The following is a 27,857-nucleotide window of genomic DNA, read 5'->3' as shown; positions in this document are numbered from 1 at the left end:
GGTCTGCCCAGGAATCCGAAAATATGGCCACATCGTCAAGGTAGGCGACTGCATATTCTCCTAATCCCGCTAGGAGACCATCTACAAGTCTTTGGAAGGTGGCGGGTGCATTTCGCAGCCCGAAAGGGAGTACATTAAATTCATACAGCCCGAGATGTGTGGTGAAGGCTGACCTTTCCTTGGCAGATTCATCTAGCGGTACCTGCCAGTACCCCTTGGTTAAGTCCAAGGTAGAGATGAACTGGGCCCGTCCCAGTTTCTCTAATAGTTCATCTGTGCGTGGCATTGGATAGTTGTCTGGGCGAGTTACAGCATTTAGCTTACGGTAGTCCACGCAAAAACGTATTTCCCCATCTGGTTTGGGAACTAGAACCACTGGAGATGCCCATGCACTTTCAGAGGGGCGGATTACACCCATCTGTAACATATCCCGGATCTCCCGTTCTATAGCAGTTTTAGCTTGAGGAGACACCCGGTAAGGTTGGACTCTAATTGGGCGAGCATTACCTGTGTCAATGGAGTGGTATGCCCGTTCAGTCAGTCCTGGGGTGGCTGAGAACGTTGGCGCGTAGCTAGTGCACAGCTCCTGGATCTGCTGTCGCTGCATACGCCCAAGGGTCATGGAGAGGTTCACCTCTTCCACACCACCAGCACATTTCCCTTCGTAGTAGACACCTTCAGGCCACTCAGCGTCGTCTCCTCCCTGGGCTGTAAACTGACAAACCTTTAATTCTCTGGAATAAAAGGGCTTTAGAGAATTAATATGGTACACCTTAGGCTTTCGGTTGGAGGTGGGGAATGCTATGAGATAATTAACAGCTCCCAGGCGCTCCTGGACCGTGAATGGCCCTTCCCACGATGCTTCCATTTTATGGGCCTGGAGCGCCTTTAAGACCATGACCTGGTCCCCTACTTTGAAGGAACGCTCTCTGGCATGTTTATCATACCAGGCTTTTTGCTCTTTTTGAGCATCCTGTAAGTTTTCTTTAGCAAGGGCTAAAGAGGTTCGGAGGGTGTTTTGTAGGTTGGTTACAAAGTCCAGAATGTTAGTTCCTGGAGAAGGTGTAAATCCCTCCCATTGCTGCTTCACCAACTGCAATGGCCCCTTAACCTCACGGCCATATACAAGTTCAAATGGGGAAAACCCTAAACTGGGGTGTGGTACAGCTCTGTAGGCAAAGAGCAACTGCTGCAACACTAGGTCCCAATCATTGGAGTGCTCATTTACGAATTTACGTATCATGGCCCCCAAAGTTCCATTAAACTTCTCCACCATGCCATTTGTTTGATGGTGGTAAGGAGTGGCAACCAAGTGATTTACCCCATGAGCTTCCCAAAGGTTTTTCATAGTTCCTGCCAGGAAATTAGTCCCTGCATCTGTGAGGATGTCGGAGGGCCAACCTACCCTGGCAAAAATGTCTGCTAGTGCCTGGCACACACTTTTAGCCCTGGTGTTGCTTAGAGCTACTGCTTCCGGCCATCGGGTGGCAAAATCCATGAAAGTCAGTATGTACTGCTTTCCTCTGGGTGTCTTTTTCGGAAAAGGACCCAGAATATCCACAGCTACTTGCTGAAATGGAACTTCAATGATGGGGAGTGGCTGGAGAGGGGCTTTGACCTGGTCTTGGGGCTTTCCCACTCTTTGGCACACCTCACAAGACTGGACATAGGTAGAAACATCCTTGCCCATTCCCTCCCAGTGGAATGACCCCCCCAAACGGTCTTTGGTCCTGTTCACCCCAGCATGGCCACTAGGGTGATCATGGGCTAAGCTCAAGAGCTTGGCCCGGTATTTAGTTGGAACTACCAACTGTCTCTGAGGATGCCAGTCTTCCTGGTGTCCACCAGAAAGAGTTTCCTTGTATAAAAGTCCTCTTTCTACAACAAACCTGGATCGATTAGAAGAGCTGAGAGGCGGTGGGTGGCTCCGTGCCGCCGTCCAAGCTCTCTGGAGGCTTTCATCGGCTTCCTGTTCGGTCTGGAACTGTTCCCTTGATGCTGGAGACATCAGTTCCTTATTGGATTGTGGACCTAGGCTTGGTCCCTCTGGAAGCGATATAGGGGATGGGGCTGTTTCTGTTGACTGTGAACCGCTCTCCGCTGGTGAACTATGTTGGGATTCAGGCTCCGGCTGAGCCTCTTGTGTCGGGTTATCGGCTGCTGTCGGTTCAGGGTCGGTGGGGCCCTCTGGTGTTGAGGTTGCAAGTACTGGATTCAGTGCTGGCAATGGGTCTGGTGTTGGTTGTTCGGCTGGTTCCGGTTCTGGGACTGGTTCCGTCTGGGTCTCTGGGACTGGATCCACTACTGCTGTTGCAGACATTGGTCTGGGGTCCGGATCCATCACCTCTGACCGGGTCCTGATAGAAGTTTCCGGAACAGAGCTAGGCCTCACGGCTTGGTTAGCCTGGCTGCGGGTGACCGTTCCCACCCTCTTGGCCTGCTTCACATGATTGGCCAAGTCTTCCCCCAACAGCATGGGGATGGGATAATCATCATAGACTGCAAAAGTCCACGTTCCGGACCAGCCCTTGTACTGGACAGGCAACTTGGCTGTAGGCAAATCGAAAGAGTTGGACTTGAAGGGTTGAATCGTCACTTGGATCTCTGGGTTGATTAAATTGGGGTCCACTAAGGAAGCATGGATAGCTGACACTTGTGCTCCGGTGTCCCTCCACGCGGTGACCTTCTTCCCGCCCACACTCACAGTTTCCCTCCGCTCCAAGGGTATCTGGGAGGTATCTGGGCCTGTGGACCTCTGGTGCGATTCCGGTGCAATGAACTGTAATCTGTTGGGGTTCTTGGGGCAGTTGGCCTTTACATGCCCCAGCTCGTTACATTTAAAACATCGTCCAGCTGACTGGTCACTGGGGCGAGGAGGGTTGCTGGAGAACGGGGTGGAGGGACGATAAGGGGTCTGGAGGGTTCTTTGGGAGGTAGGTGGGGCTTTGGGCGGCCCCCGGTAATAGGGTGTGGTCTGGGGTTGTCCCTTCTGGTCTCCGCTCCAACTGCGACCAGTTTTCTTCTTCTCTGCCACCTCCACCCATCTGGCTCCAATCTCTCCTGCCTCGATTACAGTTTTGGGCTTCCCATCTAGGATGTATCTTTCTATTTCCTCAGGAACACCCTCTAAGAATTGTTCCATTTGCATTAGGAAGGGCAAATTTACTGGAGATTCAACACTTGCTCCGGATATCCAGGCATCCCAATGTTTCACAATGTGGTAGGCATGTCGGGTAAATGACACGTCTGGTTTCCACCTTAGGGCTCTGAACCTCCGACGAGACTGCTCGGGTGTTATCCCCATTCTGACTCTCGCCTTGGATTTAAACAGTTCATACTTGTTCATGTGTTCTTTAGGCATTTCAGCTGCCACCTCAGCTAAGGGTCCACTGAGCTGCGGCCTCAGCTCTACCATGTATTGGTCAGTAGAGATGTTGTACCCAAGGCAGGCCCTTTCGAAGTTTTCTAGGAAGGCCTCAGTATCATCGCCTGCTTTGTAGGTGGGGAACTTTCTGGGATGGGAAGTGGTACTTGGAGAAGGATAGCTAGGGTTTGTTGGGATATTCTCCTGAGCCTTTATCTTCTCTATCTCCTCCACATACTTCCTCTCTTTTTCCTTCTCCTCCAGTTCTTTGTCCCTTGCTTCCATAGCTCTCCTGTGAGCAGCCGCTTGGTGTTGTTCTGCCTCTTTCGCTGCCTCTTTCGCTGCCTCCCTTTCTTGTTCCTTCTCCTCCTTCTTCAGCCGCATGAGTTCTATCTGTCTTTCATGTTCCCTTTGTCTTTCCTCAGCCTGAAATCTGGCTAATTCCAGCCGTAGTCGAGCCGCAGATTTTGTCATTCTAACCTCTCTGTTTTTAACTAACTTTACACCCGAGGTTTAGAAATAAACAAAAAAAAAACTTGGCTGTAAAATTTTGCTGTGCTGGAATAGAATACCTATTCTCTGATAGTGATTGTCAGCCTACAAAAAAAAAAAAAAAGACAATTCCCTTGTCTCTGCTCTGGGCCCAAATCAAAGCAAAAACTTCCAGCTACTTTGAAACCTGTTTACCCAGCCCAAAGAAAAACCAAGTTTCCTTTTTAAACTTGTGCTCCTTGTAAAAAATCAAAATCCAAAAAAAAAAACCCTTGCCACTTTTGTCTCCAGGCAAATGGGTAGAACACCCCCCCTTCTATTTACTTTTAGGGAAAAAAAAAAACTCTGGGTTGGAAGACTGTGAATTTCCCTGCAGGAGTTAAGTACCCTGCCTCCAGGCAAAGAAAACCTGCAATTCACAAAGATAATCCCCTTTTGTCTCTGCTTGGCCACAAAGCAGAGAAAAAAACAAGCTGCTTTCAGTTTCAGCTGCTTCTGGACTTCCTTTCCAAAGGAAAGAAAAAAAAAATCTCCTTTTTTTAAAATCTGTATTTCTAGTTCAAAAAAAAAATCTCAACTGGATCTCAAAATGATTTCAGGTTAATCCCACCACTCTGCCACCATGTCAAGGTTCCTCCCCCACTCTGAACTCTAGGGTACAGATGTGGGGACCTGCATGAAAAAAACCTCCTAAGCTTATCTTTACCAGCTTAGGTCAAAACTTCCCCAAGGTACAAAATATTCCACCCTTTTGTCCTTGGATTGGCCGCTACCACCACCAAACAATTACTGGTTACTGGGGAAGAGCTGTTTGGACACGTCTTTCCCCCCAAAATACTTCCCAAAACCTTGCACCCCACTTCCTGGACAAGGTTTGGTAAAAAGCCTCACCAATTTGCCTAGGTGACTACAGACCCAGACCCTTGGATCTTAAGAACAATGAACAATCCTCCCAACACTTGCACCCCCCCCTTTCCAGGGAAATGTTGGATAAAAAGCCTCACCAATTTGCATAGGTGACCACAGACCCAAACCCTTGGATCTGAGAACAATGAAAAAGCATTCAGTTTTCTTACAAGAAGACTTTTAATAGAAATAGAAGTAATTAGAAATAAGAAATCCCCCCTGTAAAATCAGGATGGTAGATACCTTACAGGGTAATTAGATTCAAAACATAGAGAACCCCTCTAGGCAAAAACCTTAAGTTACAAAAAAGATACACAGACAGAAATAGTTATTCTATTCAGCACAATTCTTTTCTCAGCCATTTAAAGAAATCATAATCTAACACGTACCTAGCTAGATTACTTACTAAAAGTTCTAAGGCTTCATTCCTGGTCTATCCCCGGCAAAGACAAAATATAGACAGACACACATACCCTTTGTTTCTCTCCCTCCTCCCAGCTTTTTTTTTTTTTTGTCTCCTCATTGGTCATTTTGGTCAGGTGCCAGCGAGGTTACCTTTAGCTTCTTAACCCTTTACAGGTGAGAGGAGATTTCCTCTGGCCAGGAGGGATTTTACAGGGGTTTACCCTTCCCTTTATATTTATGACAATGTGTATGATAATCAAGGTGGGCCATTTCCAGCACAAATCCAGGTTTTCTCCCCCCCCCCCCCCCCCCCCAACAAACCCACTCTCCTGTTTGGGGGGGGGGGGGCGGAACCTGGATTTGTGCTGGAAATGGCCCACCTTGATTATCATACACACTGTAAGGAGAGTGATCACTTTAAATAAGCTATTACCAGCAGGAGAGTAGGGTGGGGGGAGAGAAAACCTTTTGTAGTGATAAACACCCATTTTTTCATGGTTTATGTGTATAAAAACATCTTCTGTATTTTCCACAGTATGCATCCGATGAAGTGAGCTATAGCTCACGAAAGCTTATGCTCAAATAAATTGGTTAGTGTCTAAGGTGCCACAAGTACTCCTTTTCTTTTTGCGAGTACAGACTAACATGGCTGTTAACTCTGAAATCTGGAGTACTGTGTCCAGTTTTGGGCCCCACACTACAAGAAGGATGTGGAAAAATTGGAAAGGGTCCAGCGGAGGGCAACAAAAATGATTAGGGGACTGGAACACATGACTTACGAGGAGAGGCTGAAGGAATTGGGATTGTTTAGTCTGCGGAAGAGAAGAATGAGGGGTGATTTGATAGCTGCTTTCAACTACCTGAAAGGGGGTTCCAGAGAGGATGGCTCTAGACTGTTCTCAGTGGTAGCAGATGACAGAACAAGGAGTAATGGTCTCAAGTTGCAGTGGGGGAGGTTTAGGTTGGATATTAGGAAAAACTTTTTCACTAGAAGGGTGGTGAAACACTGGAATGCGTTACTTAGGGAGGTGGTGGAATCTTCTTCCTTAGAAGTTTTTAAGGTCAGGCTTGACAAAGCCCTGGCTGGGATGATTTAGTTGGGGATTGGTCCTGCTTTGAGCCGGGGGTTGGACTAGATGACCTCCTGAGGTCCCTTCCAACCCTGATAGTCTATGATTCTCTGTTTGGCCCTGGTAAAGCCTCAGCTGGAGTACTATGTCCAGGTCTGGGTGCCACATTTCAGGAAAGCTGTGGTAAATTTGGAGAGAATCCAGAGAAGAGCAACAAAAATGATTTAAAAAAAAAAATTAGAAATCCTAATCTGTGAGGAAAGGTTAAAAAAAACTGCCCATATTTAGTCTTGAGAAAAGAAAATTAATTGGGGACCTGATAAGTCTTCAAATATGTTAAGATCTACTACAAAGAGGACAGTGATCAATTGTTCTTGATGTCTACTGAAGGTAGGAAAGGTAGGAAGTAATAGGGTCAAGGGAGATTTTGGTTAGATAAGAGGAAAAACTTTCCAACTATAAGGGTAGTTAAGTCCTGGTGCAGGTTTCAAAGGGAGATAATGGAATTTCCATAATTGGACATTTTTAAGAATAGGATAGATAAACTCCTGTCAGTATGATCTAGATGTACTTGATCCTGCTTCATTGCAGGGGCCTGGACTTAATGAACTTTTGAGGTCCTTTCTAGCCTTACATTTCTATGATTCAGTGGGAATAAATGCTGCACTTTATGTGCAGATCCTGGATCCAATCTGCCTAAAAATTAAACAGAAACAAGTTCACTTAAAAAAATAAAAAGCCTTCACATTGAAACAAAAGAGGTAATGAAGATCAAGCGTCTTCCCCTGGAAATTGGCGGGAAGGTTTTTTTTTTTACAGTTTAATTGATTGTCGTATTCTCTGAAAAAGTATTTTAAGTCTTTGTCGAATCAAGTAAGTTTTATGCTTCTTTTAGTTAAAAATGCCTATTTTTAAGCAGCCAATTCCTTGGGTTAGCAGATTGTATGATTCTGAAATTTTGAGAAGTCACAGATTTTTCTTTTAACATTCTCTTGCTGTAAGTCTAAAATAACACCACCACCATCACAGCAGATGGGCCCTAATTCTGCAATGACGTGTGCAGGCAGATCACTGTATAGACCCGCATAGGGTCTTCACACAGACTCAAGGGTTCACCGACATGCGTCACATTGTAGAACTGATTTGCCTGTATAGTCTTATTGAGCTAACTGAACTGTAGGAACATCAATATTTTATATGCCTTCGGAAGTTTTGCTTTTGCCTATAAAAAAAAAAATGACATTATAAGTAGAATAAGGGCATTTTGGGACTGGAAAAGTTGCACCCATTTAAAGAAATTGATTTAAAATCAATCTCGTTAAAATGGTGCACACTCTTAATGTAGATGCGCTTAATTTACAGATGTGAGCTAACTGATTTAAGCAAGGGTTAAACCTGCTTGTGTCTACATGAGGAGTTTGCCTTGCTTTAACTAGATCAATTTTAATTTGAGTAAGGCCTAGTCTATATGATAACGTTATACAGTTTTAACTAAATCCATTTACATATCAATTTAGTTAAATCCGTGCAACCCCCATGCATAGCTATCAGTTTAAGTGCCTCATATTGATGCAACTTAAGTAGTCAAGAATCAACTTAAACAAAATCATATCACCTCATGGGTTAGTATTTATGTGTATAGAAGAGACTATATGTTTTTCTAACTAGCAGGTCAAAAAGTCATAGAAGAAAAAGGAAACTATCTTGAAATAGCAGATTATGCAGCATGAATTCTTAATAGTTATTTTGACCCATTGGTAAAAGCCAGCAGGGGAGTTAATAATGTCTTTTTCTGAGCTGTAAATTGCTAATTCAAATTAAGTATTACAAAATATTCCAGCATACCAGATCAAGAGAGTCATTTACACACAAAACAAGCAAGTAATAACATCCCTCTCTAAAACCCTATTTAAAAGTCTGATTTGTATTATTTTTCCTGTAAATCTACATTTGTTTCACCTGGTGTTTTCTTTGCAGGTCACATGCTGCGTCATGTGCATATTGGGTTAAAGGTCAAACAATGTGTCCATCAAATTCCCTCCATTACAATGGAAGCAGCTATTCAGCCAATTACACGTACTGTACTCCGTGTTAGGCTGAACATCACTCCTGACTTCAAGTGGAACGATCAGGTAAAAATTAAGAAGGGAGTAGAGAAAAGCGCTCTTCCAGCTTTCAGTAATTAAGGTGAAGATTATAGTGAGAATTTAGCTATTTGGATAACGTAAAAAGGTCATTTTAACTATTTATAAAGACAATGTGATCTACAGAGATGAAAAAAGAAGAGGAGTACTTGTGGCACCTTAGAGACTAACCAATTTATTTGAGCATGAGCTTTCGTGAGCTACAGCTCACTTCATCCGATGAAGTATATATAACAAGGTGAGAATTTAAACTAATATTGTTATACCTGTATGATACCACCATCGCCCCCCAAGTGGACACTTTTATTCTGTTTAGCTTATGTCACTTTGGAAGGAGTTTAAGCTAAACCAGAAAAGACAGTCTTATAATGGAATAATAGTGCCCACATGGAGCTGGTATGTGGGCATAAGGTAAAACTCTTCCATAAAGATAAGGCCTTGGGCACAAACAGGCTTTTCTTCTCTGTTAGGCACATATATCTCATTCTCTTCCACCTTTATGAAATTGGAGAGGTTGTACTTCTGAAAACTAGCAACTAAATACCTGTTCTTGGATTAAGTTTCAGGTTCTAGAACTCCATTTTCAAAGCCTACCCCTTTTGTTAAGCAAAAAAGTGCACGTATCAAATTGATCTTGACCACAAAGTGAATATAGTAGACTTTTGTTCTAAAAATAGATTTACACCCTTTTTTAAAAATTGTTTTCCCTGGTCATAAGGGCTTTTACTTTTTCTTTTGGAAAGCTTTTCTGTCTTAGATTGGGAATAGAAGGAGTGGTGATCAAAATAACATGCAGTTTCTTTCTGTTCACTTCCTTGACTGATTACAAAAATATCTTTGAATGAATTCCTAGCCTAATCTTGCACCAACTAATTTTGGTGACTTAATTTTGTACATGTACTGTTTTATATTACAAAAGGAGATAATTTGAAACATTTAGCTGAGTCTCTATCTTGCATCAGTATTACCAATACAAAGTTCAGTACTGATGAGCCAATATATCATTAAGGACAAAACAGTTTAACACTTGTTCTTTAACTTGAATGCATTTACAGCAGTTCCTTCCCAAAGCAAACCATAAAGTATACCAAAGAGGTCTGTACTTGGAAAGAGGAAGCATTAGGGAAAATAGATTTTTGCCCAAGCTTATTGCTGTGACCTTAATGGTTGCTTTGGAAACATTACAAACATTGTGTCAGTTTGTACTATGGAGCTCTTAAAATGTAAATACATATATTTGTATTAATCAAATCGTGAAAATGTTACTGCCTTTTTTGCTTTGCTGTGACTCTGTTTGTATCCGGTGAGCTTATCATTAATTACGAAAGAAACTTTATTATAGTAAATAACTACAATGATTTAAATTAATTATCATTAAAAATTAATCATTATAATTTTAAATTTAACAGTTGACAAACTATTAAAGAATTGCTTTCCCATCAGCATACTACTACTATGCTGGTAAGCTGCCCAGAAGACGACAGTGGCAGCTGTCATCAGCACAAAAACTGACTGCAAGGGAAGCCCACCCGTAATAAAACTAAAAATGCACCAGCAAAATCAGAATTGTAAATATCCAAGTACTTAATTGAAATGCAGTCACTGATGGCTTATGAACCCATCAACTGTACGTTTTCTGCCCTGGATGAGTGTGTGTAAGACAACACACCATCTAATGCAAGGCCCAAAGAGGATGGTAGTCATAGATGTTCTTGCCTGAAAGATTAGAGGGGTCCAATGAAAACAATTTCCACTGTAGCAGCCTGTTGGGAACTTGGAGGGAGGATCACAAGTTGCTGGAGGAAAGAGTTTTTGGAAAAGTCTGTCTGTGTGCACATGGCTTGAATGCTAGCTGCAGTAGCAGCACCTGAAAATAGTTCTCTTAATAAAAAGACAAGTTAGTTTTAGAAACATGGAGTTTTCTTATGTTATTACCCAGTATTTGAAAAACCCACAGAGACAGAACATTCACTCCTGCTTATATATAATGTATCAAACCGGTACAATTATAGATGACTAATTTCAAATGGAAGGGTTTCATCAAAAGTTTTACATTGCTCTCCTGATTTTGTCATATTTTCTATGTAAAAAGTAAACCCACGTCTTACTGAAATATATCCCCAAATATCCAGTGTATTCTGAGAGGTCTATGGGGTACTTGTAACCAGGGAGCCTTTTCTCTTCTTTTAGGTGCATGGCACAGTTGGAGAGCCCTGGTGGATCTGGGTGGAAGACCCCACTAATGATCACATTTATCATTCAGAGTATTTTGTCATTCAGAAAAAGCAGGTAACTGTGTCCTTATGCAGAATTTCAAAGCATGTAAGAAAAAAAAGCTGGCAGGTAGTTTGGGAATAATTATTATAAACCTCTGTGTTGTCCTAAACCTGAAATTTATACAATAACATTGCCAGATTTTCAAAATCTGTTGTCTGCCTTTCAGTTCTTGATGCATCTGCTAAAATTGGTCTTTGACATGGGTGTTCACTAGTATTGTTACAAAAATAAAATCCATTAAAGGATTTGCCTCTTTCTCTGGCTTCTCTGATGGACAGTTATTTGCAGATGAAAAATCAAATCTGTAATGCTTTTTTTTAATTAGGATTATAAATACACATTACTCATTGCTGTTCCATCCCAACAGATACATAAAATAACTTAATGGTCAAGAGCCTGCCCCTTTTGAAGCCAATGGAAGTAGAATCTTCTCCTGAAATTGAAAAGGGAGGGATCACCTACCTGTTATCTATGCTTTCTACACACATGCATGAACATACTGTATTTCATGTTGTGCATGTACTTTATTTCCTTGTGCTGCCTGTGCTTGTCAAAGTATGGCAAACTGTTTTAGCTGTTGTGACAGGGTCGGGCCAGATGGCTACAGGAGAGTAATAGAAGGCAGATATATTAGCCCCAGGCTAAGCATGTCCCTTTTCCCTGGGTAAGGTAACAGAGAAGGTTCCAGAACAATCAGGAACCTTCTAGAGACAATTAAGACAGGCTGATTAGAACATCTGCAGCCAATCAAGATATGATTGCTCTCTATAAATATATCAGAGGGATAAATACCGGAGAGGGAGAGGAATTATTTAAGCTCAGTACCAATGTGGACACAAGAACAAATGGATGTAAACTGGCCACCAGGAAGTTTAGACTTCAAATTAGACGAAGGTTTCTAACCATCAGAGGAGTGAAGTTTTGGAATAGCCTTCCAAGGGAAGCAGTGGGGGCAAAAGATCTATCTGGCTTTAAGATTAAACTCGGAAAGTTTATGGAGGAGATGGTATGATGGGATAACATGGTTTTGGTAATTAAATATTCATGGTAAATAGGCCTAATGGCCTGTGATGGGATGTTAGATGGTGTGGGACCTGAGTTACCCAGGAAAGAATTTTCTGTAGTATCTGGCTGGTGAATCTTGCCCATATGCTCAGGGTTTAGCTGATTGCCATATTTGGGGTCGGGAAGGAATTTTCCTCCAGGGCAGATTGGAAGAGGCCCTGGAGGTTTTTCGCCTTCCTCTGTAGTATGGGGCACAGGTCACTTGCTGGAGGATTCTCTGCTCCTTGAAGTCTTTAAACCACGATTTGAGTACTTCAATAGCTCAGACATAGGTGAGAGGTTTTTCTCAGGAGTGGGTGGGTGAAATTCTGTGGCCTGCGTTGTGCAGGAGGTCAGACTAGATGATCATAATGGTCCCTTCTGACCTTAGAAACTATGAATCTATAAGAAGCTGCTAGAATCAATTAAGGCTGGCTAATCAGGGCACCTGGGTTTTAAAAAGGAGCTCACTTCAGTTTGTTGTGTGCATGTGAGGAGGTGGGAGCAAGAGGCATTAGGAGTTGAGAGTGAGAACGTGGACTGTTGGAGGACTGAGGTGTAAAAGCATTATCAGACACCAGGAGGAAGGTCCTATGGTGAGGATAAAGAAGGTGTTGGGAGGAGGCCATGGGGAAGTAGCCCAGGGAGTTGTAGCTGTCACACAGCTGTTCCAGGAGGCACTCTAGACAGCTGCATTGCACAGGGCCCTGGGCTGGAACCTGGCGTAGAGGGCGGGACCGGGTTCCCCCCAAATCCTCGCAACTCCTGGTCAGACACAGGAGGAGTCGACCTGGACTGTGGGTTCAGAAAACCGGCCAAGCTGAGGGCTGCCGTGAAGCTCCAAGGTGAGCAAATCCGCCAATAAGCGCAAGACTCACCAAGGTAGAGGAGGAACTTTGTCATACTGTTAAAAAATGATTATCTATTCTTTGTTTACATCAGGTCATTCCTAAAGAAGCTCAGCAGCTGGTGTTCACAATCCCTATTTTTGAACCTTTGCCTTCCCAATATTACATTCGAGCTGTATCTGATAGATGGTTAGGAGCAGAGGCTGTTTGTATCATAAATTTTCAGCATCTGATTCTACCAGAGAGACATCCACCTCACACAGGTAAAGTTATAACTAGAAACCTTATTGTTTTGTTTCCTTAAAGATTTGTTAGAACTAGTCTTGCTAATACAAATTTTCATTATTTCTATGCAATAGTGGAAATCCAACTCTTTTAGTTTTAATGAAAAAAGTGTGTGTAGGGAGGGGTTCATTTTTTGTCATGGATTTGTTTGTATTTTTGAGGCTAACAACAACCCTATCACTAACTTTAAATATGTTTGTCTTCACTTCCAAAAAGCTTAATTCTTCTTAACATATTCCTGCTTTTTGGTGACTCCATGCTCAACATCAAGAGCAGGAGAAGTATTATTGTATCATAAAAAATAAGCCAAATTGTGCTTTCTCATTTTTCTTAAATTGAGGTTATATTTTCCGTACGTGACTGCAAAATCATAATCTTATGTCTTAATGTTTCTATAAAATTATGGATCCCCCATTCCTCTAACATTTGGCAGAGGAGAGCAGTTTATACTGAACTTCTTTATAAATTAATTTCATTAGGCATACTATGTATGTCTCAAGGTTTATTTATAGGCCCACCTGTTCACTCAGCCAACAGTTCCTTTTCTCCTTGACTGTCTGTGGAGCTGAACTATCTGTTGCTTTAGATATTAGCTTGTCAGCTCTTCCATTTTATTTCACATCATAGATAATGGTTTTAAATGGTAGCTCAAACTTTCTTACAAGTTTTAACAAACGTTTTGTAAAGTATTGGATTATTTATTTTTCAATTTTTCTTGTGCTCATTTAGTACAGTAGATCTCTGAAATATTTTAGCATTGTCACAAGATTATCATTATTATATTGATGCATATTTTCAGGTAGCATGGTTTCATCAGACATATTATATAGTCACACCTCATATATTCTGTGTTCATTCCATGGCTACGTCTACATTTACGGCGACACATAGAAGTACAGACACTGCACACCCTAGCGTGGGTATAAATAGCAGTGTACATAGTGAGGCACTGCTTAGTGAGTAAAGAAAATACACACCTGAACCTTAGGGTATATATCCTACACAGCTGTCTACATGCCCAAGCAGTACTTTTCACATCTACCGTACTATTTTTAGCAGTGTAGTGTCCCACTGCCTTCCTGCTGCCAGAGTCTTTCCCACCGCTGGGAAAGTCTCCAGCAGTGGGGAAAGACTCTAGCAGGAGGAAGGTCCTCACTGCCTGTCTTTCCTTGTCGCAGGGAGTTGCCGCAGCTTTTCCCCACTGCCTCACCACTGCCAGAGCCTTTCACGCCACATGTAGCTATACACCGCAGTGTAGATGCCACCCTACTTTTCATTGCAACGAGTAGCTACGCATACCCTACACACCGCCACAAGCATAGACAAGGCGTATAACCAGCTCTCTGGAAGAGGGAGTAAACAGCGCCTTAGTGAATGATTCATACTTAAAGTGGATGTAATTACAAACTCCAGAGAGGACAGGAACCTGAATATAAGCATAAGTACTATATACGATATGATTTATTCTGGAAAAATGAAAGGTTAATATCTCCAAGGGAAATTAATTTAAAACACAATGGGGAAGAGTAAGCTGAAAAACAATATTAGTGAAAGAAACTTAGGGTATGTCTATACAGCAGTGTAAACTTCAGGTTAGTGCAACTCGAGTCAGCTGATCCATGTCAGGAAATTCTGGGCTTCAGCATCTACACTGCATTTTAACCCTAGGTTAAGGATTTTCTGACCCATAATTGAACCTAGGGCTCTGGCATCCACAATGCAGTGCACAGACCTGAGAGTCTATCTCAGAGTGCATAGCGCCCCACTCCCATGTTGACACTATAGCCCTCTGAATGTGTTGCACTGTGGGAAAACTCTACTGCCCACCTTGTTTCCTAACTGTGACAGTGCGATTGGTGGGACTTGGGTGCCCATAAGGAGCACGTGATACATAAACTGCATAATTAGCTTATTTGATGCTTGTCTCAGTAGAATGACAGCAGTTTGAGAAGTCTTTAAACTGAACTACCATCTCATCTGTGAATCAGGCTCTCCACCTCTCGGACGAGTCACCCTGGCAGGAAAATGCCCAGGTGGACCTGTTCTGAGCTAATTAGGACATCAGTCTCTAGGGCTGTCAAACCAGTAAAATGAAACATTGCAATTCTTAATTTTTGAAATGGGCTATTTAATAAAGGTGGTTTGGGTTTTTTGTTTATTTTTGTCTGTCTGTTTTGAAGTTTGACATAAAATGTAGGTTTCAGCAGAAAAACACACATACCCCAACCTGGCTGCTGCCATTTGTGAAGTGGTGAAGTGCATCCCCAGGTTCTAGCACCTCCTGGGAATCCCCAGGAGGCTCTGGGGAAGTTTTGGGGCTGGTGCCCACTCACTGCCTGCATAGTGCATGTTGCGCGGGCGCTTCTACACACCAGCCCCATGGAGGGGGGGCGGCCGGGAGCAAGGGACAGAAAGCAGAGCGGTATCAAGCGGCTGCCCGGCAGGGAGGGGGAGCGACTAGGGTATCGAGGGTTATCCTCTCCCAGCCATGTTGAGCCAGGAGCTCTGCCGCTCCCCCTTCTTGCAGGGTAGCTGCTTAGTCCGTACTCCGCTCTCTAGCCATCGTTCCTGACCCCTCCACCCTGCCCTCCCTGGGGCTGTGTGCCACCCCAGTCAGCTCTCTTTGCTAAAAGCTTCTTCAGTTTGGTCTCTATTGAGAACCCTCCAGGCTCTCTGATAATGTGCTTGCCAGACCAGTGTGCAGCAGGCAAGGGGTTAATGCTGACCACAGCTGCTGCTGTCTGCAATGGGAGGTGTGGCTTTCGTTTGGAATAGAGTGCAATTGACTGCCCCACAGATTGTCAGTATAGAGAGAACTAAGAAAGTTACCCCAAGGAATTCTGGGATACATCCGGAAGACTTCTGGGACTCGAGTCACATTGGGACCATGTGTGCACAGGAAAATAATAGGGTTCAGGCCGTAGGTCCTGTTTTAACACAGAGTTGGACCCTCCAGCCCTGCAGGGACCCAAGATTCGAGCCTTGCGTTAACACAGTTGGTATGTGGACGCAAGGGGGGGGTTAGGCTTGAGCTCAGGCTTACATTGCTGTGTAGAAATACCCTGAATAGCAAGAGTGGGCAGTAAATTAGACATGAACTTGTACTGTGATATTGCAACAAAGGAGGACACTGCAATTTTAGGCTGCATAACCAAAGACATCACATCTGTGTGTCTCTGTTGTGGTCATATTTTATGTTCAGTTCTAGCCTCCTCAATTTGGAGTGAGGAGAGAGAAAAATAACAAAAAAGATCAGGAGGCTAGAAGAATTTGAAGAAGAACCAGATTCTGCCAACCTTACTCAACCTCAGTGTGGGGTAGAAAGGAATAATTATAAATTATTGGGTGCCAAGTAATTTTATGTTAAAAATTACTTTAAATATTTTATTTAGAGAAGCAAATGGCAGGCCAACTCTTATTAATCATTTCTCTTACTTCCAACAAAGGAGTGTGACTCCTACTGTTTTAGCTAGAGGGGTTCTGTTGCACACCCGGGGTGACACCATGATTGAAATAAAGCAAAATCACAATTATTAACTATGGCTATTTTATTAGTAAGGAAGGAAAAAGTAAACATTAACACAGCACAAATGTCAGAACACAGTTATTTGCTGTCGTCCGTTTTTTTAACATGCTGTTGAAGATTGGCTTAAATGATGCCTTTGGCTTCTGAATACAGTATGTTATGAATATACAACATTTCTAATTGCCTTTGTGTTACTGATGGCGAAAATCCCAAATAAGCTCTTAAAAGTTAGTTTAACTTTTTCTTTTTATTCAATTCCTTTTCTGAAATATTCCTTCAATTTTATTAGAGTTCAACAGGACATCAAATTCTGTTTCAAAAAGTCTAAATACTCCTATTCCTTACATACAAGCTTTCACTTTTTTAAGTCTTTTAACATTAAATCATTTTTAAAGAGAGTCTTTAGCTTAAAGAGTTATTAAAGAAGTTATTGATTCTACATGACAATTTTAGGAAAGATGAATCTGCTTGTCTTCCAGAGTTGGTTTGTGGGAATTTCTGGAGCACTGCCAGTAATTAGTTTCCCACAAATATAAATATTTTATACTTAAATAACTTCTTATTTTAGTAATTACTTTAGCAAAGGCATTAGATTCCATATTGGTGCATAAAGCATTTTATCATTTACATAACAATGATATTAGGAGCATTGCATTTAGCTAACATATTTGCAAGTATGCATTTCATAAGATGTTTGCCATTTCAACACTTGCAAAATAAACAAAAGGTTTAAAATATTTCCAGCTGCACATTTTTCCTACAGGATTTTCTGAATTAAGTTTTTAAGAGTAATTATAAATTTCATTTTAACAAGGATATTTCTAGACTTCTTTATCTGTGTTTACTTAGAAGTTTTCTTGGAAGGATGAAAAATCCCATGCTTACCTCTAGATTTATTGCTCTGATAACACAAGCCTACATTCCTTTTTCACAACTGGGTGTTATCCTAAAACATGAATGTTTTACGTGGTTTGTTTTCTTGAGATAAGGATTACATTTGTACCAAAATGGTATCTTATACAAAAGGAGAAGTCCTAATCTAGATAAGACACTCTTAGGGGTTTGTCTGTTGACCAAGCTCCTTAGAGTTATAATCTGTGTGTTATAGCAGTTAAACTTCTATTAAATATTTTCTACAAAAGCACAAATTTCAATAACCAGTGCATCTTTTAAACATGTCACAAAAGAAAATAATATAAAGTTAAAGCAAAGTAAAGTTTAAAATGCAGCTTTTTAAAAAACTCTTTGGTATACTAAACATGGTTTTATGGCTAAGGAGGGATTATCTTCTTTACATTGTCTTGTCCTTGGGTCATAGAAGCCTCCTAGAATTTCTTTGATTAGCTTGAACATTTGTCACATAATCAGCTAAACATAACGTGTATTGTTATGTTTTCAAGCATTCTGTCTATAACATACTTCTCGTTATATCTTATATTCAGTAGAGATACAGACAAGTTTGTAATTACCTAGCATCAAAAGAAAATAATAGTTTTATTAATACAGTTTTTGCATCAATACTGAGGTCTCTCTATTTCATCAGTAATACCTTATCAGTTCCCATTGGAAAAGATGGGAATACTCATCAAATAAGGTATTACTTGATAGGAGTAAGAATCTATCTCTTAATCTTGCCTCATATATTCCAAAATTGCATTGACATATTGAATAGTACCTTCCTGTGTGAGGTGTCCAATTGAAAGATATGGAAGTATTCACAAAGTAAAGTGCTACTGGGTGTGAATAAGAGTCAGAATGTGGCTCTAAGAAAGTTAAATGTGGCAAGGAAGTGCTTATGGGGGCAAGATAATATTTTACCTTCTGATGAGAAGTTCAGAAACCAAAGAAGTAAAGGATTATTTAGAGAGATGCTATACAAAAAGATTTAGCTATGAATAATTAAATGAAATTAAGAAACAGAAAATTGAAAATGACAAACAGGAAAAATGTACCACAAGAGTAGTCAGGTGGTGAAGTGGTAACCTTAAGGAAGCAGTGGAAGTCCCATTGCTTGGGGCATGAAAACTAGATTTGACAAAATATCGCTAATTGAGCAACAATCCTGTGTTGCCATAAAAAAGGCAACCTTTTATGTCTTTTTTCTAACTCTGACTTATGAGATTCTTTATTTCTGAGGAGACCTTTAGGGGGACATTTACATATGAATGAAATGATTTATTTGCTTGTTACCTTGATCAAAGAAGTTCAGTTGTTTACAACAGAAATCCAGTCCGTTTCGAGGCATTTATTCCTGAGCATAGAAAGCATGGCAATATGCCTTGGAAACTAGGTTTTCGGTCCTCAGCTTCATCAAAACCTAATTCCCGTAAGCAAAGTATAGGTGTAAACAAATTGAGGGCATGTAGGCTTGATCACGTTTTTCAGAGGATACCTTTGGGACTTAAAATATTTTTAGCGTTTAGTCTTTCACAGCTGGGAATTTAACCTGGCTGTAAAACTTTTTTATTTATTTATTTTTTACCAAAAAAACCCTCCAAAAACCAAAGAAATAAATATAATTGATTTTTTTTCTTGAAAAATATCTTGTTGAAAATTGGAAACGTTTTGACCAGCTCTACTAAAAGCGTATATATTATAGCAGACAGATCTCATACAGCATCATGCATCCAATTTCAACCTCAGCATTAGTGATTGAGTCATGTTTTTTGGCACAGAAGCATATGTTTGTTTTTTTTCTGGATCCTTAAAATGCCTTATACATTCAATGTGCCTGATGTCATTGTAAAGCCCTTCCACTGTAGTCACATTTGGCTCATTTAGAAGTCTGTTAAATGGGAGCATTCAGAAATATTCACTTCCAGTATAGTGTTTTCTTTTGGCATACATAAACTCACATGTGTTTGTGAAGTGTTCAGCTATTGTTATGCAGTACCTGTACTGTCTGGAAAGGCATGTGCAACCTTTTTACCTAATTGACCATTGACTACTATTCAGAAAAAATAGTAAGATATTTACACATCACCGGTTATGGAGCCCTTAGGATTTATGGTAATTGATTTCAATTCTCATCTGGTTCCCACTCAGCAGTGAAGTACTTAGAGGCCCTGTTGAGGGGGGGAACCTTCTCTCCTCTCAACAGACCCCAAGAAATCACAGATTTAGTGGGAATGATAAAACAGACATAAGGTATCAGTGAAAAGCATGTGAAGAATATTAGGCATCACAACCTCCGCAGATTTTATTACTCCTATGGCATACCTTAATGTGGGGCACCCTGAAAAGACAATGAGATCTCCAGCCACAAAAAAAAAACTTCAAAGAAAGCATCTGCATAACAGAATCATTGCAAGTCTCTTTAATTTGATAGGAATCTAAATCTAATCTGGTTATATGTAATCAGCTTCCAAATTCCAAAGTCTCTAATTGTTTGGGTAGCGGATATCTCCAAGATATGTCAAGAGTCATATAATGAAGGGATGTTTGGGTTTTGTATGTGTATTTGTATCTCTTTATTTATCTCTCTATCATATAGTATAAGAAATTACCTATAAAGAGTTCAAAAATACGTTGTTTCCCATCAAAGCACAAGTTCATACCTAACCAACATCTGATTACTTTAGTCTTACAATATTTTACAAGGTTGCATATTTTGACATGTACTAATGATTGCTTCATAATTTTAGAACTACTGGATCTTCAGCCTTTGCCTGTCAGAGCTTTGGGATGTCGAGAGTATGAAACCCTTTACAAATTCACCCATTTCAACCCTATCCAGACGCAGATATTTCATACGCTCTATCATACAGACTGTAATGTTCTTCTTGGAGCCCCCACAGGTTCTGGAAAGACTGTTGCAGCTGAGTTAGCTATCTTCAGAATTTTCAACAAGTATCCCACATCTAAGGTTTGTGAAATGTTTACTAGAAATATGCAATGTCTGTATACTTCTTTCAGCAATCCAAAACTTCACAAAAATTAGGAGTATTACTATGCTATATAAACAAGTATATTCTACCATGCTTTAAATGCATATTGAGATTCTTTTTCCGGGGAGTCCTCTGCATCCATGATGAATTTCTTTGTACGGTTTTGTTCAATATCTGCATCAGTGATTTAGATAATTGCATAGAGAGTACACTTATAAAGTTTGTGGACAATACCAAGTAGGGAGGGGTTGCAAGTGTTTTGGAGGTTAAGATTAATATTCAAAATGATCTGTACAAACTGGAGAAATGATCTGAAGTAAATAGGATGAAATTCAATAAGAGGAAATGCAAAGTACTCCACTTAAGGAACAATCAGTTGCACACATACAAAATAGGAAATGACTGCATAGTAAGGCATACTGCAGAAAAGGGATCTGGGGGCCATAGTGGATCACAAGCTAAATATGAGTGAACAGCATAACACTGTTGCAAAAAAAAGTGAACATCTTTCTGGGATGTTTTAGCAGGAGTATTGTAAGTAAGACAGGAGAAGTAATTCTTCCACTCTACTCCGCACTGATTGGGCCTCAACTGGAGTATTGTGTCCAGTTCTTGATGCCACATTCAGGAAAGAGGTGGATAAATTGGAGAAAGTCCAGAGAAGAGCAACAAAAATGATTAAAGGTCTAGAAAACGTGACGTATGAGGAAAGATTGAAAAAAAAATTGGTTTGTTTAGTTTAGATAAGAGATAACCGAGGGGGGATGTAACAGTTTTCAAGTACATAAAAGGTTGTCACAAGGAGGAGGGAGGAAAAAAAATTTTTGTTAACCTCTGAGAATAGGAGCAATGGGCTTAAATTGCAGCAAGGGCGATTTAGGTTGGATATTAGGAAAAACTTCCTGTCAGAGTGGTTAAACACTGCAATAAATTGCCTAGGGAGGTTGTGGAATCTCCATCATTGGAGGTTTGTAAGAGCAGGTTAGACAAACACCTGTCAGGGATGGCCTACTAGATAATACTTAGTCCTCCCTTGAGTTCAGGGGACTGGACTAGAAGACCTCTTGTGGTCCCTTCTAGTCCTCTGATTCTATGAAAGTCAATTAGATGATGTAGCCACAAAACTCCCACTGAAATTTGCTTTGGAAATCTCAATCTGTATGTGTAAACTTGTTAGTAATAGTTGAGGTGGACCAAGAGAGAATTGTAAAATACTGATAAAATATAAGATTTGAGTGCATCCATAGTTTTTCATATTGGATCTTCATGCCACAATAAACAGCTATTAAAGGAATATTAAGAAATCTTGCTTAATAAATCAGTCTTCAAAATGTATAGGCCAGATTATCAAAAGTGCATCTGAACTTTTCACACACTCAGTACATGTGTATCAGTTTTCGCATGTTCAAACGTACACTCATGCTTTAGAAAACCTGACCCTAAATCTTTAAATGAATAGGTGAGAGGTTTTTCGCAGGAGTGGGTGGGTGAGATTCTGTGGCCTGCGTTGTGCAGGAGGTCGAACTAGATGATCATAATGGTCCCTTCTGACCTTAGTATCTATGAATCCTGTAAAAACTATGCCAGTGTACTTCAGCACACAGAAAATACTTCTCTGGGGAAGTCTTGTGAGGTTTCTTTAAAAGTAGAAAATTTTAAAATGAATTTTAAATGATTTTAGTGATAAAACTAAAGAGATGGAAATCATGTAAGATGATATTATACTAGGAATTCTGGTTATTTTTGTTTGGATTTCGTGCATTAATTTCAGAATCTCAGTTTTCAGGTTTTATGTTCTCAGCAATAAATGGCAATACTTTATGTAGGTCATTTTATAATGACACATTTGTTTGCTTTTTAAAGGTGTAATGATAGTGTCACAGTTTTATAAATTACTCTTTTTATTTATTAATATATGAATGTTATTGGCTCAAGGAACAAAAGAATTTTTGAAAGTATTAAGTCTATCTTCATTAGAATCCTGTTGTAAATTACTAAATGTAATTTTAAGAATTATGCCGTAATCATTTATACTTAATAAGTTAATTCAAGTCCTTAGAGGCATAAAAGAAAGTAATGCTTTGTAAATTAAAATTTTACACAGCTTTTTCTGTTTAATTCTGCTTTTGTGTGTGTGTGTGTTCGCAGGCGGTATACATTGCTCCCTTAAAAGCACTGGTACGAGAGAGAATTGAAGATTGGAAAGTCAGGATTGAAGAAAAACTTGGTAAAAAGTATGTTTCTCCCAGAACAGTCCTGCAAGAGTGGAGAAACTCTGTTGAATATTTTTTAGTATCTTTCTATTTAGTCAAATATGTTTTATCTTTCAAATTGTACCAATGTTCCCTTTAAAAAGTCTGAATGTATCATAACAAACACACACTACATAGAAAAAAAAATAAGTGACACAAAAATGGAAGGTAGCTGAATACATTGCCGATTTTCCTTGTTTTCTCTACCTGGGCAAGCTAACAAGTTCAATTTCCCTTTCTATTATCTTTGTCTTTTTTGAAGTTGCAGTTCAGAATTACCCTTCCTTCAAAGATTTATTTACAAGATCTCTTGTAAGTTGTGTAACCTGTCTACAGCAATGTCCATGTATGATCTTCCATTCTTGCATTCCTCCATTCTTGCATTTTTTGTGCACCTATAATTACCATTGGCTTCATCAGGAGTTTGGTATACTCAAGAAGTGCAGGATTGCCCTTTGACACAAAGGGTATATGAGTAGTTTTAGTCCTTTCTAAAATTGTCCATAATTATCAACAACTTCCAAGTGTGGATTATTTATGGCCAGATTTTGCAATCCTTACTCGTGCTGATTAATAATTTACTCCTCAAGTAGTTTAATGGATTTAAATAGAACTACTCCTAGGAGAAGGTACCGCTCTGAATGTAAATATGTCAGAATCTGGCCTTTACTAAAAGGCAGTTATTTCATTATATTTTCTGTGATTTGTTTTAATGGGGTATGTAAATAAATTAATTGTCCTGATGATTTTGAAAGCTTTTTTTTTGAATGATTTTTTTTGTGAAATTAGCCCCATAGCTGGTGATGTAAACATTGATTTGGGGAGATAAATTTTACTACATGGAATTTTTAGGAAGTGTGAAATTAGGCAGTAGAACTGGCAAAGAAGTTGCCATAAAAAATGTCAAAATAAAAGGATAACATTCAGTCTAAAAGAACCAAGTATCTCAAGGTTAGCCTGACCTAAGTCAGTAAATTGGCGTAGAAGAAATGGTATAGGTGTCAAACCAATGAAAAGACAAGCTAGCCCCCAACAGCAAGAATTAACTCCAAGCTAGTGCCAAAAATGCAGAAAAAGAAAATGAGTGGCAGATTTCAGAAAGAAGAGGAAGGGACCAAAACTTGGTTAGGAATAGAGAAATAAATAAATGGCATTTTCAGTGGTAGCCATCAAAAAAGAGTGAGTTTAAGAGCCAAGGACTGTCAGGACTACCTTGACTGTCCCTGCTGCAGAGTTCTAATAGAACCTAGAGAGCAGAGGTGCTGCTACCTAACCTCTCACAGATAGTCATCACTGCTAGGCAGGTTGTACAGGGCAATATACAGCCACTAGAAGATATATAGGAAGGGCTTAACATACAGGTTCTGAAAGGCTGTTTTGACTTGCAATTAATATCCATAGTAATATTCATTTATCTTTTTTGCATCAGTCTCTACCTTACAAAGTTATGAATAGTTTTGACATCCAAGTAAACTTTTCTTTCTCTATGATATTGCTAAGAAAAGTAAAATAATTTGAAAGTGAAGAAGTTTAAAGACATATTTCCTTAGAATTTTTTTAATTTGTTTTTGTTTGCCAGGTCCATTCAGCCAGGAACACCAGTTTTATTTTGTTTAAGAGTTAATATTTGCACACACCTAACCCAAGAGGTTAGAAAGCTTCATTGGTTTAAAAATAGAGTTTTATCCGGTCACAATGACCATTTCACTCATTACAGGATAGTAGAATTGACAGGGGATGTGACGCCTGATATGAGAGCTATTGCCCAAGCTGACCTTATTGTGACTACACCAGAGAAGTGGGATGGGGTCAGTAGAAGCTGGCAAAACAGGAGCTATGTCCAGAAAGTTGCCATTCTCATCATAGATGAGATCCATCTGCTAGGTAAGCATCGTTTCTTATCACAATTGTTGCTGAATTTGAAAGTGTGTTCTTACAATAGACTTGCATGGAGTTCTAAACATTTGGATTTATTAAATTTTAATGCACATTTCTCTTCTTGCCCAGGGGATGAGAGAGGCCCAGTACTGGAAGTTATTGTGTCTCGAACTAACTTCATCTCATCTCACACAGAAAAGCCTGTAAGAGTAGTTGGTTTATCCACAGCATTAGCGAATGCCAGAGACCTTGCTGACTGGCTAAATATTAATCAGGTATGTGGAAAATTTCTGAAGAAGACATTTGTACATATCTGTGCTGTGCATAGTAATATTTCCAAATAATTTAAGCTTCAACTGAAAGTGTTTATATTTCCAATTTAGATGGGTCTGTTCAACTTCCGACCATCTGTACGTCCAGTTCCATTGGAAGTACACATTCAGGGCTTCCCTGGCCAGCATTACTGTCCTCGCATGGCTAGTATGAATAAACCTGCATTTCAGGGTAAGCTGCCAAAACCAGGACATTTCATACATTCAGTTAAAAAAAAAGGAGGGGAGGCGGGGGAGGGATTTTAGCCATTTTGCATAGGCCATTGAGACACATTTACAACATGTTTGTATGTTTTCTTGGGGTGTTTAGGGGAGATCTGTTTCTCTTGATGACCCAAAAACTATTTATCTCAAACATCAGGTATGGTGTTAATTCAGCATACATCAGAGGAATTGAAACACATTTGGACCAGAATCAGTAAACTTTGTGATTATGAAGAGAGATGTTCTAAAATGAAAATGTATTTTCTTAGGGTTCAGCACTGTAAAAACACATTTTTGTAAAAGTATTTGAGATTTAGAAAGTAATAAAACCATTCACAGTATTTATCTGATTAGGTATTTTCTTACAGATCACTGTAAATAAGATTTACTGTACGTGGCATTTAATTTCAGAAAGGGGAACTATGCAAAAATGAGGAGGTTAGTTAAACAGAAATTAAAAGGTACAGTGACTAGAGTGAAACCCCTGCAAGCTGCATGGAGTCTTTTCAAAGACACCATAATAGAGGCTCAACTTAAATGTATACCCCAAATTAAAAAACACAGTAAAAGAACTAAAAAAGAGCCACCGTGGCTTAACAACCATGTAAAAGAAGCAGTGAGAGATAAAAAGTGGAAGTCAAATCCTAGTGAGGTAAATAGAAAGGCTGCCAAATTACATAAACACTGCCAAATTAAATGTAAAAATGTAATAAGAAAAGCCAAAAAGGAGTTTGAAGAACAGCTAGCCAAAAACTCAAAAGGTAATAAAATGTTTTTTAAGTACATCAGAAGCAGAAAGCCTGCTAAACAACCAGTGGGGCCCCTGGACAATCGAGATACAAAAGGAGCACTTGAAGAAGATAAAGTCATCACAGAGAAACTAAATGAAATCTTTGCTTCAGTCTTCACAGCTGAGGATTTTAGGGAGATTCCCAAACCTGAGCCATCTTTTTCTAGGTTACAAATCTGAGGAATTGTCACAGAGTGAAGTGTCACTAGAGGAGGTTTTGGAATTAATTGATAAATTTAACAGTAACAAGTCACCGGGACCAGATGGCATTCACCCAAGAGTTCTGAAAGAACTCAAGTGTGAAATTGCGGAACTATTAACTATGGTTTGTAACCTGTCCTTTAATCAGCTACTGTACCCAATGACTGGAAGATAGCTAATGTAACACCAATATTTAAGAAGGGCTCTAGAGGTGATCCTGGCAATTACAGTAAGTCTAACATCAGTACCAGGCAAATTCATTGAAACAATAGTAAAGAATTGTCAGACCCGTATAAGAACATAAATTATTGTGCAAAAGTCAACAAGGTTTCTGTAAAGGGAGATCATGTCTTCCTAATCTATTAGAGTTCTTTGAGGGGGTCAACAAACGTGGACAAGAGGGATCCAGTGGACATAGTGTACTTAGATTTCCAGAAAGCCTTTGACAAGGTCCCTTACTAAAGGCTCTTATGTAAATTAAGTTGTCATGGGATAAGAGGGAAGATCCTTTCATGGGTTGAGAACTAGTTAAAAGACAGGGAACAAAGGGTAGGAATAAATGGTAAATTTTCAGAATGGAGAGGGGTAACTAGTGGTGTTCCCCAAGGGTCAATCCTAAGACCAATCCTATTCAACGTATTCATAAATGATCTGGAGAAGGGGGTAAACAGTGAGGTAGCAAAGTTTGCAGATGATACTAAACTGCTCAAGATAGTTAAGACCAAAGCAGACTGTGAAGAACTTCAAAAAGATCTCGCCAAACTAAGTGATTGGGCAACAAAATGGCAAATGAAATTTAATGTGGATAAATGTAAAGTAATGCACATTGGAAAAAATAACCCCAACTATACATACAATATGATGGGGGCTAATTTAGCTACAGCTAATCAGGAGAAAGATCTTGGAGTCATCGTGGATAGTTCTCTGAAGACGTCCATGTAGTGCGCAGCAGCAGTCAAAAAAAGCAAACAGGATGTTAGGAATCATTTAAAAAGGGATAGCGAATAAGACAGAGAATATCTTATTGCCCTTGTATAAATCCATGGTACGCCCACATCTTGAATACCGCATATAGATGTGGTCTCCTCATCTCAAAAAAGATATACTGGCATTAGAAAAGGTTCAGAAAAGGGCAACTAAAATTATTAGGTGTTTGGAATGGGTCCAATATGAGAAGAGATTAAAGAGGCTAGGACTTTTCAGCTTGGAAAAGAGGAGACTAAGGGGGGATATGATAGAGATATATAAAATCATGAGTGCTGTGGAGCAAATGAATAAGGAAAAGTTATTTACTTGTTCCCATAATATAAGAACTAGGGGCTACCAAATAAAATTAATGGGTAGCAGGTTTAAAAGAAATAAAAGGAAGTTCTTCTTCACTCTGCGCACAGTCAACCTGTGGAACTCCTTGCCTGAGGAGGTTGTGAAGGCCAGGACTATAACAGGATTTAAAAGAGAACTGGATAAATTCATGGAGGTTAAGTCCATTAATGGCTATTAGCCAGGATGGGTAAGGAATGGTGTTCCTAGCCTCTGTTCGTCAGAGGGTGGAGATGGTTGACAGGAGAGAGGTATCTTGATCATTACCTGTTAGGTTCACTCCCTCTGGGGCACCTGGCATTGGCCACTGTCGGTAGACAGGATACTGGGCTGGATGGACCTTTGGTCTGACCCAGTATGGCCATTCTTATGTTCTTATGTTTTTATTTTAAAAGAATTATGAACAGAAGTTACAAGTCAAGCTAACCTCACATAATTGTAATTTCAAGGCTATAACCATAAAATTCAGAATTTTCCATTCGTCTAGATTTGCTTCTGTTTTCAATTTTTTATTCTTAACAAAGGTGGCAGGCAGGACAGATTTAAGAAAAACTCTCATATTTTATTGAAACGTTTTGTTTTGGTTACATAAAGAATATTTATTATATCAATTAAAAATAACCTCCAAAATA

The 27,857-nt window shown here is 39.9% G+C and overlaps 1 protein-coding gene across 3 annotated transcripts in view; it reads left to right on the top strand.

Moving 5' to 3' along the window:
- ASCC3 (activating signal cointegrator 1 complex subunit 3) overlaps positions 1-27,857 on the top strand; it is a 530,489-nt gene that overhangs the window by 392,490 nt on the left and 110,142 nt on the right. For all 3 annotated transcript variants that reach the window (XM_037894528.2, XM_037894526.2, XM_043542702.1), the window contains exons 22-29: positions 8,215-8,369; positions 10,572-10,670; positions 12,645-12,813; positions 20,006-20,226; positions 22,397-22,482; positions 24,218-24,384; positions 24,508-24,653; positions 24,762-24,882. In XM_037894528.2, the coding sequence (XP_037750456.1) occupies positions 8,215-8,369; positions 10,572-10,670; positions 12,645-12,813; positions 20,006-20,226; positions 22,397-22,482; positions 24,218-24,384; positions 24,508-24,653; positions 24,762-24,882 (1,164 nt within the window). The remainder of the gene's footprint in view (positions 1-8,214; positions 8,370-10,571; positions 10,671-12,644; positions 12,814-20,005; positions 20,227-22,396; positions 22,483-24,217; positions 24,385-24,507; positions 24,654-24,761; positions 24,883-27,857) is intronic.

Source organism: Chelonia mydas, chromosome 3, assembly GCF_015237465.2.
Source record: "Chelonia mydas isolate rCheMyd1 chromosome 3, rCheMyd1.pri.v2, whole genome shotgun sequence".
NCBI classification, from domain to species: Eukaryota; Metazoa; Chordata; order Testudines; family Cheloniidae; genus Chelonia; species Chelonia mydas.
This window is presented reverse-complemented; position numbering and strand designations above follow the sequence as displayed.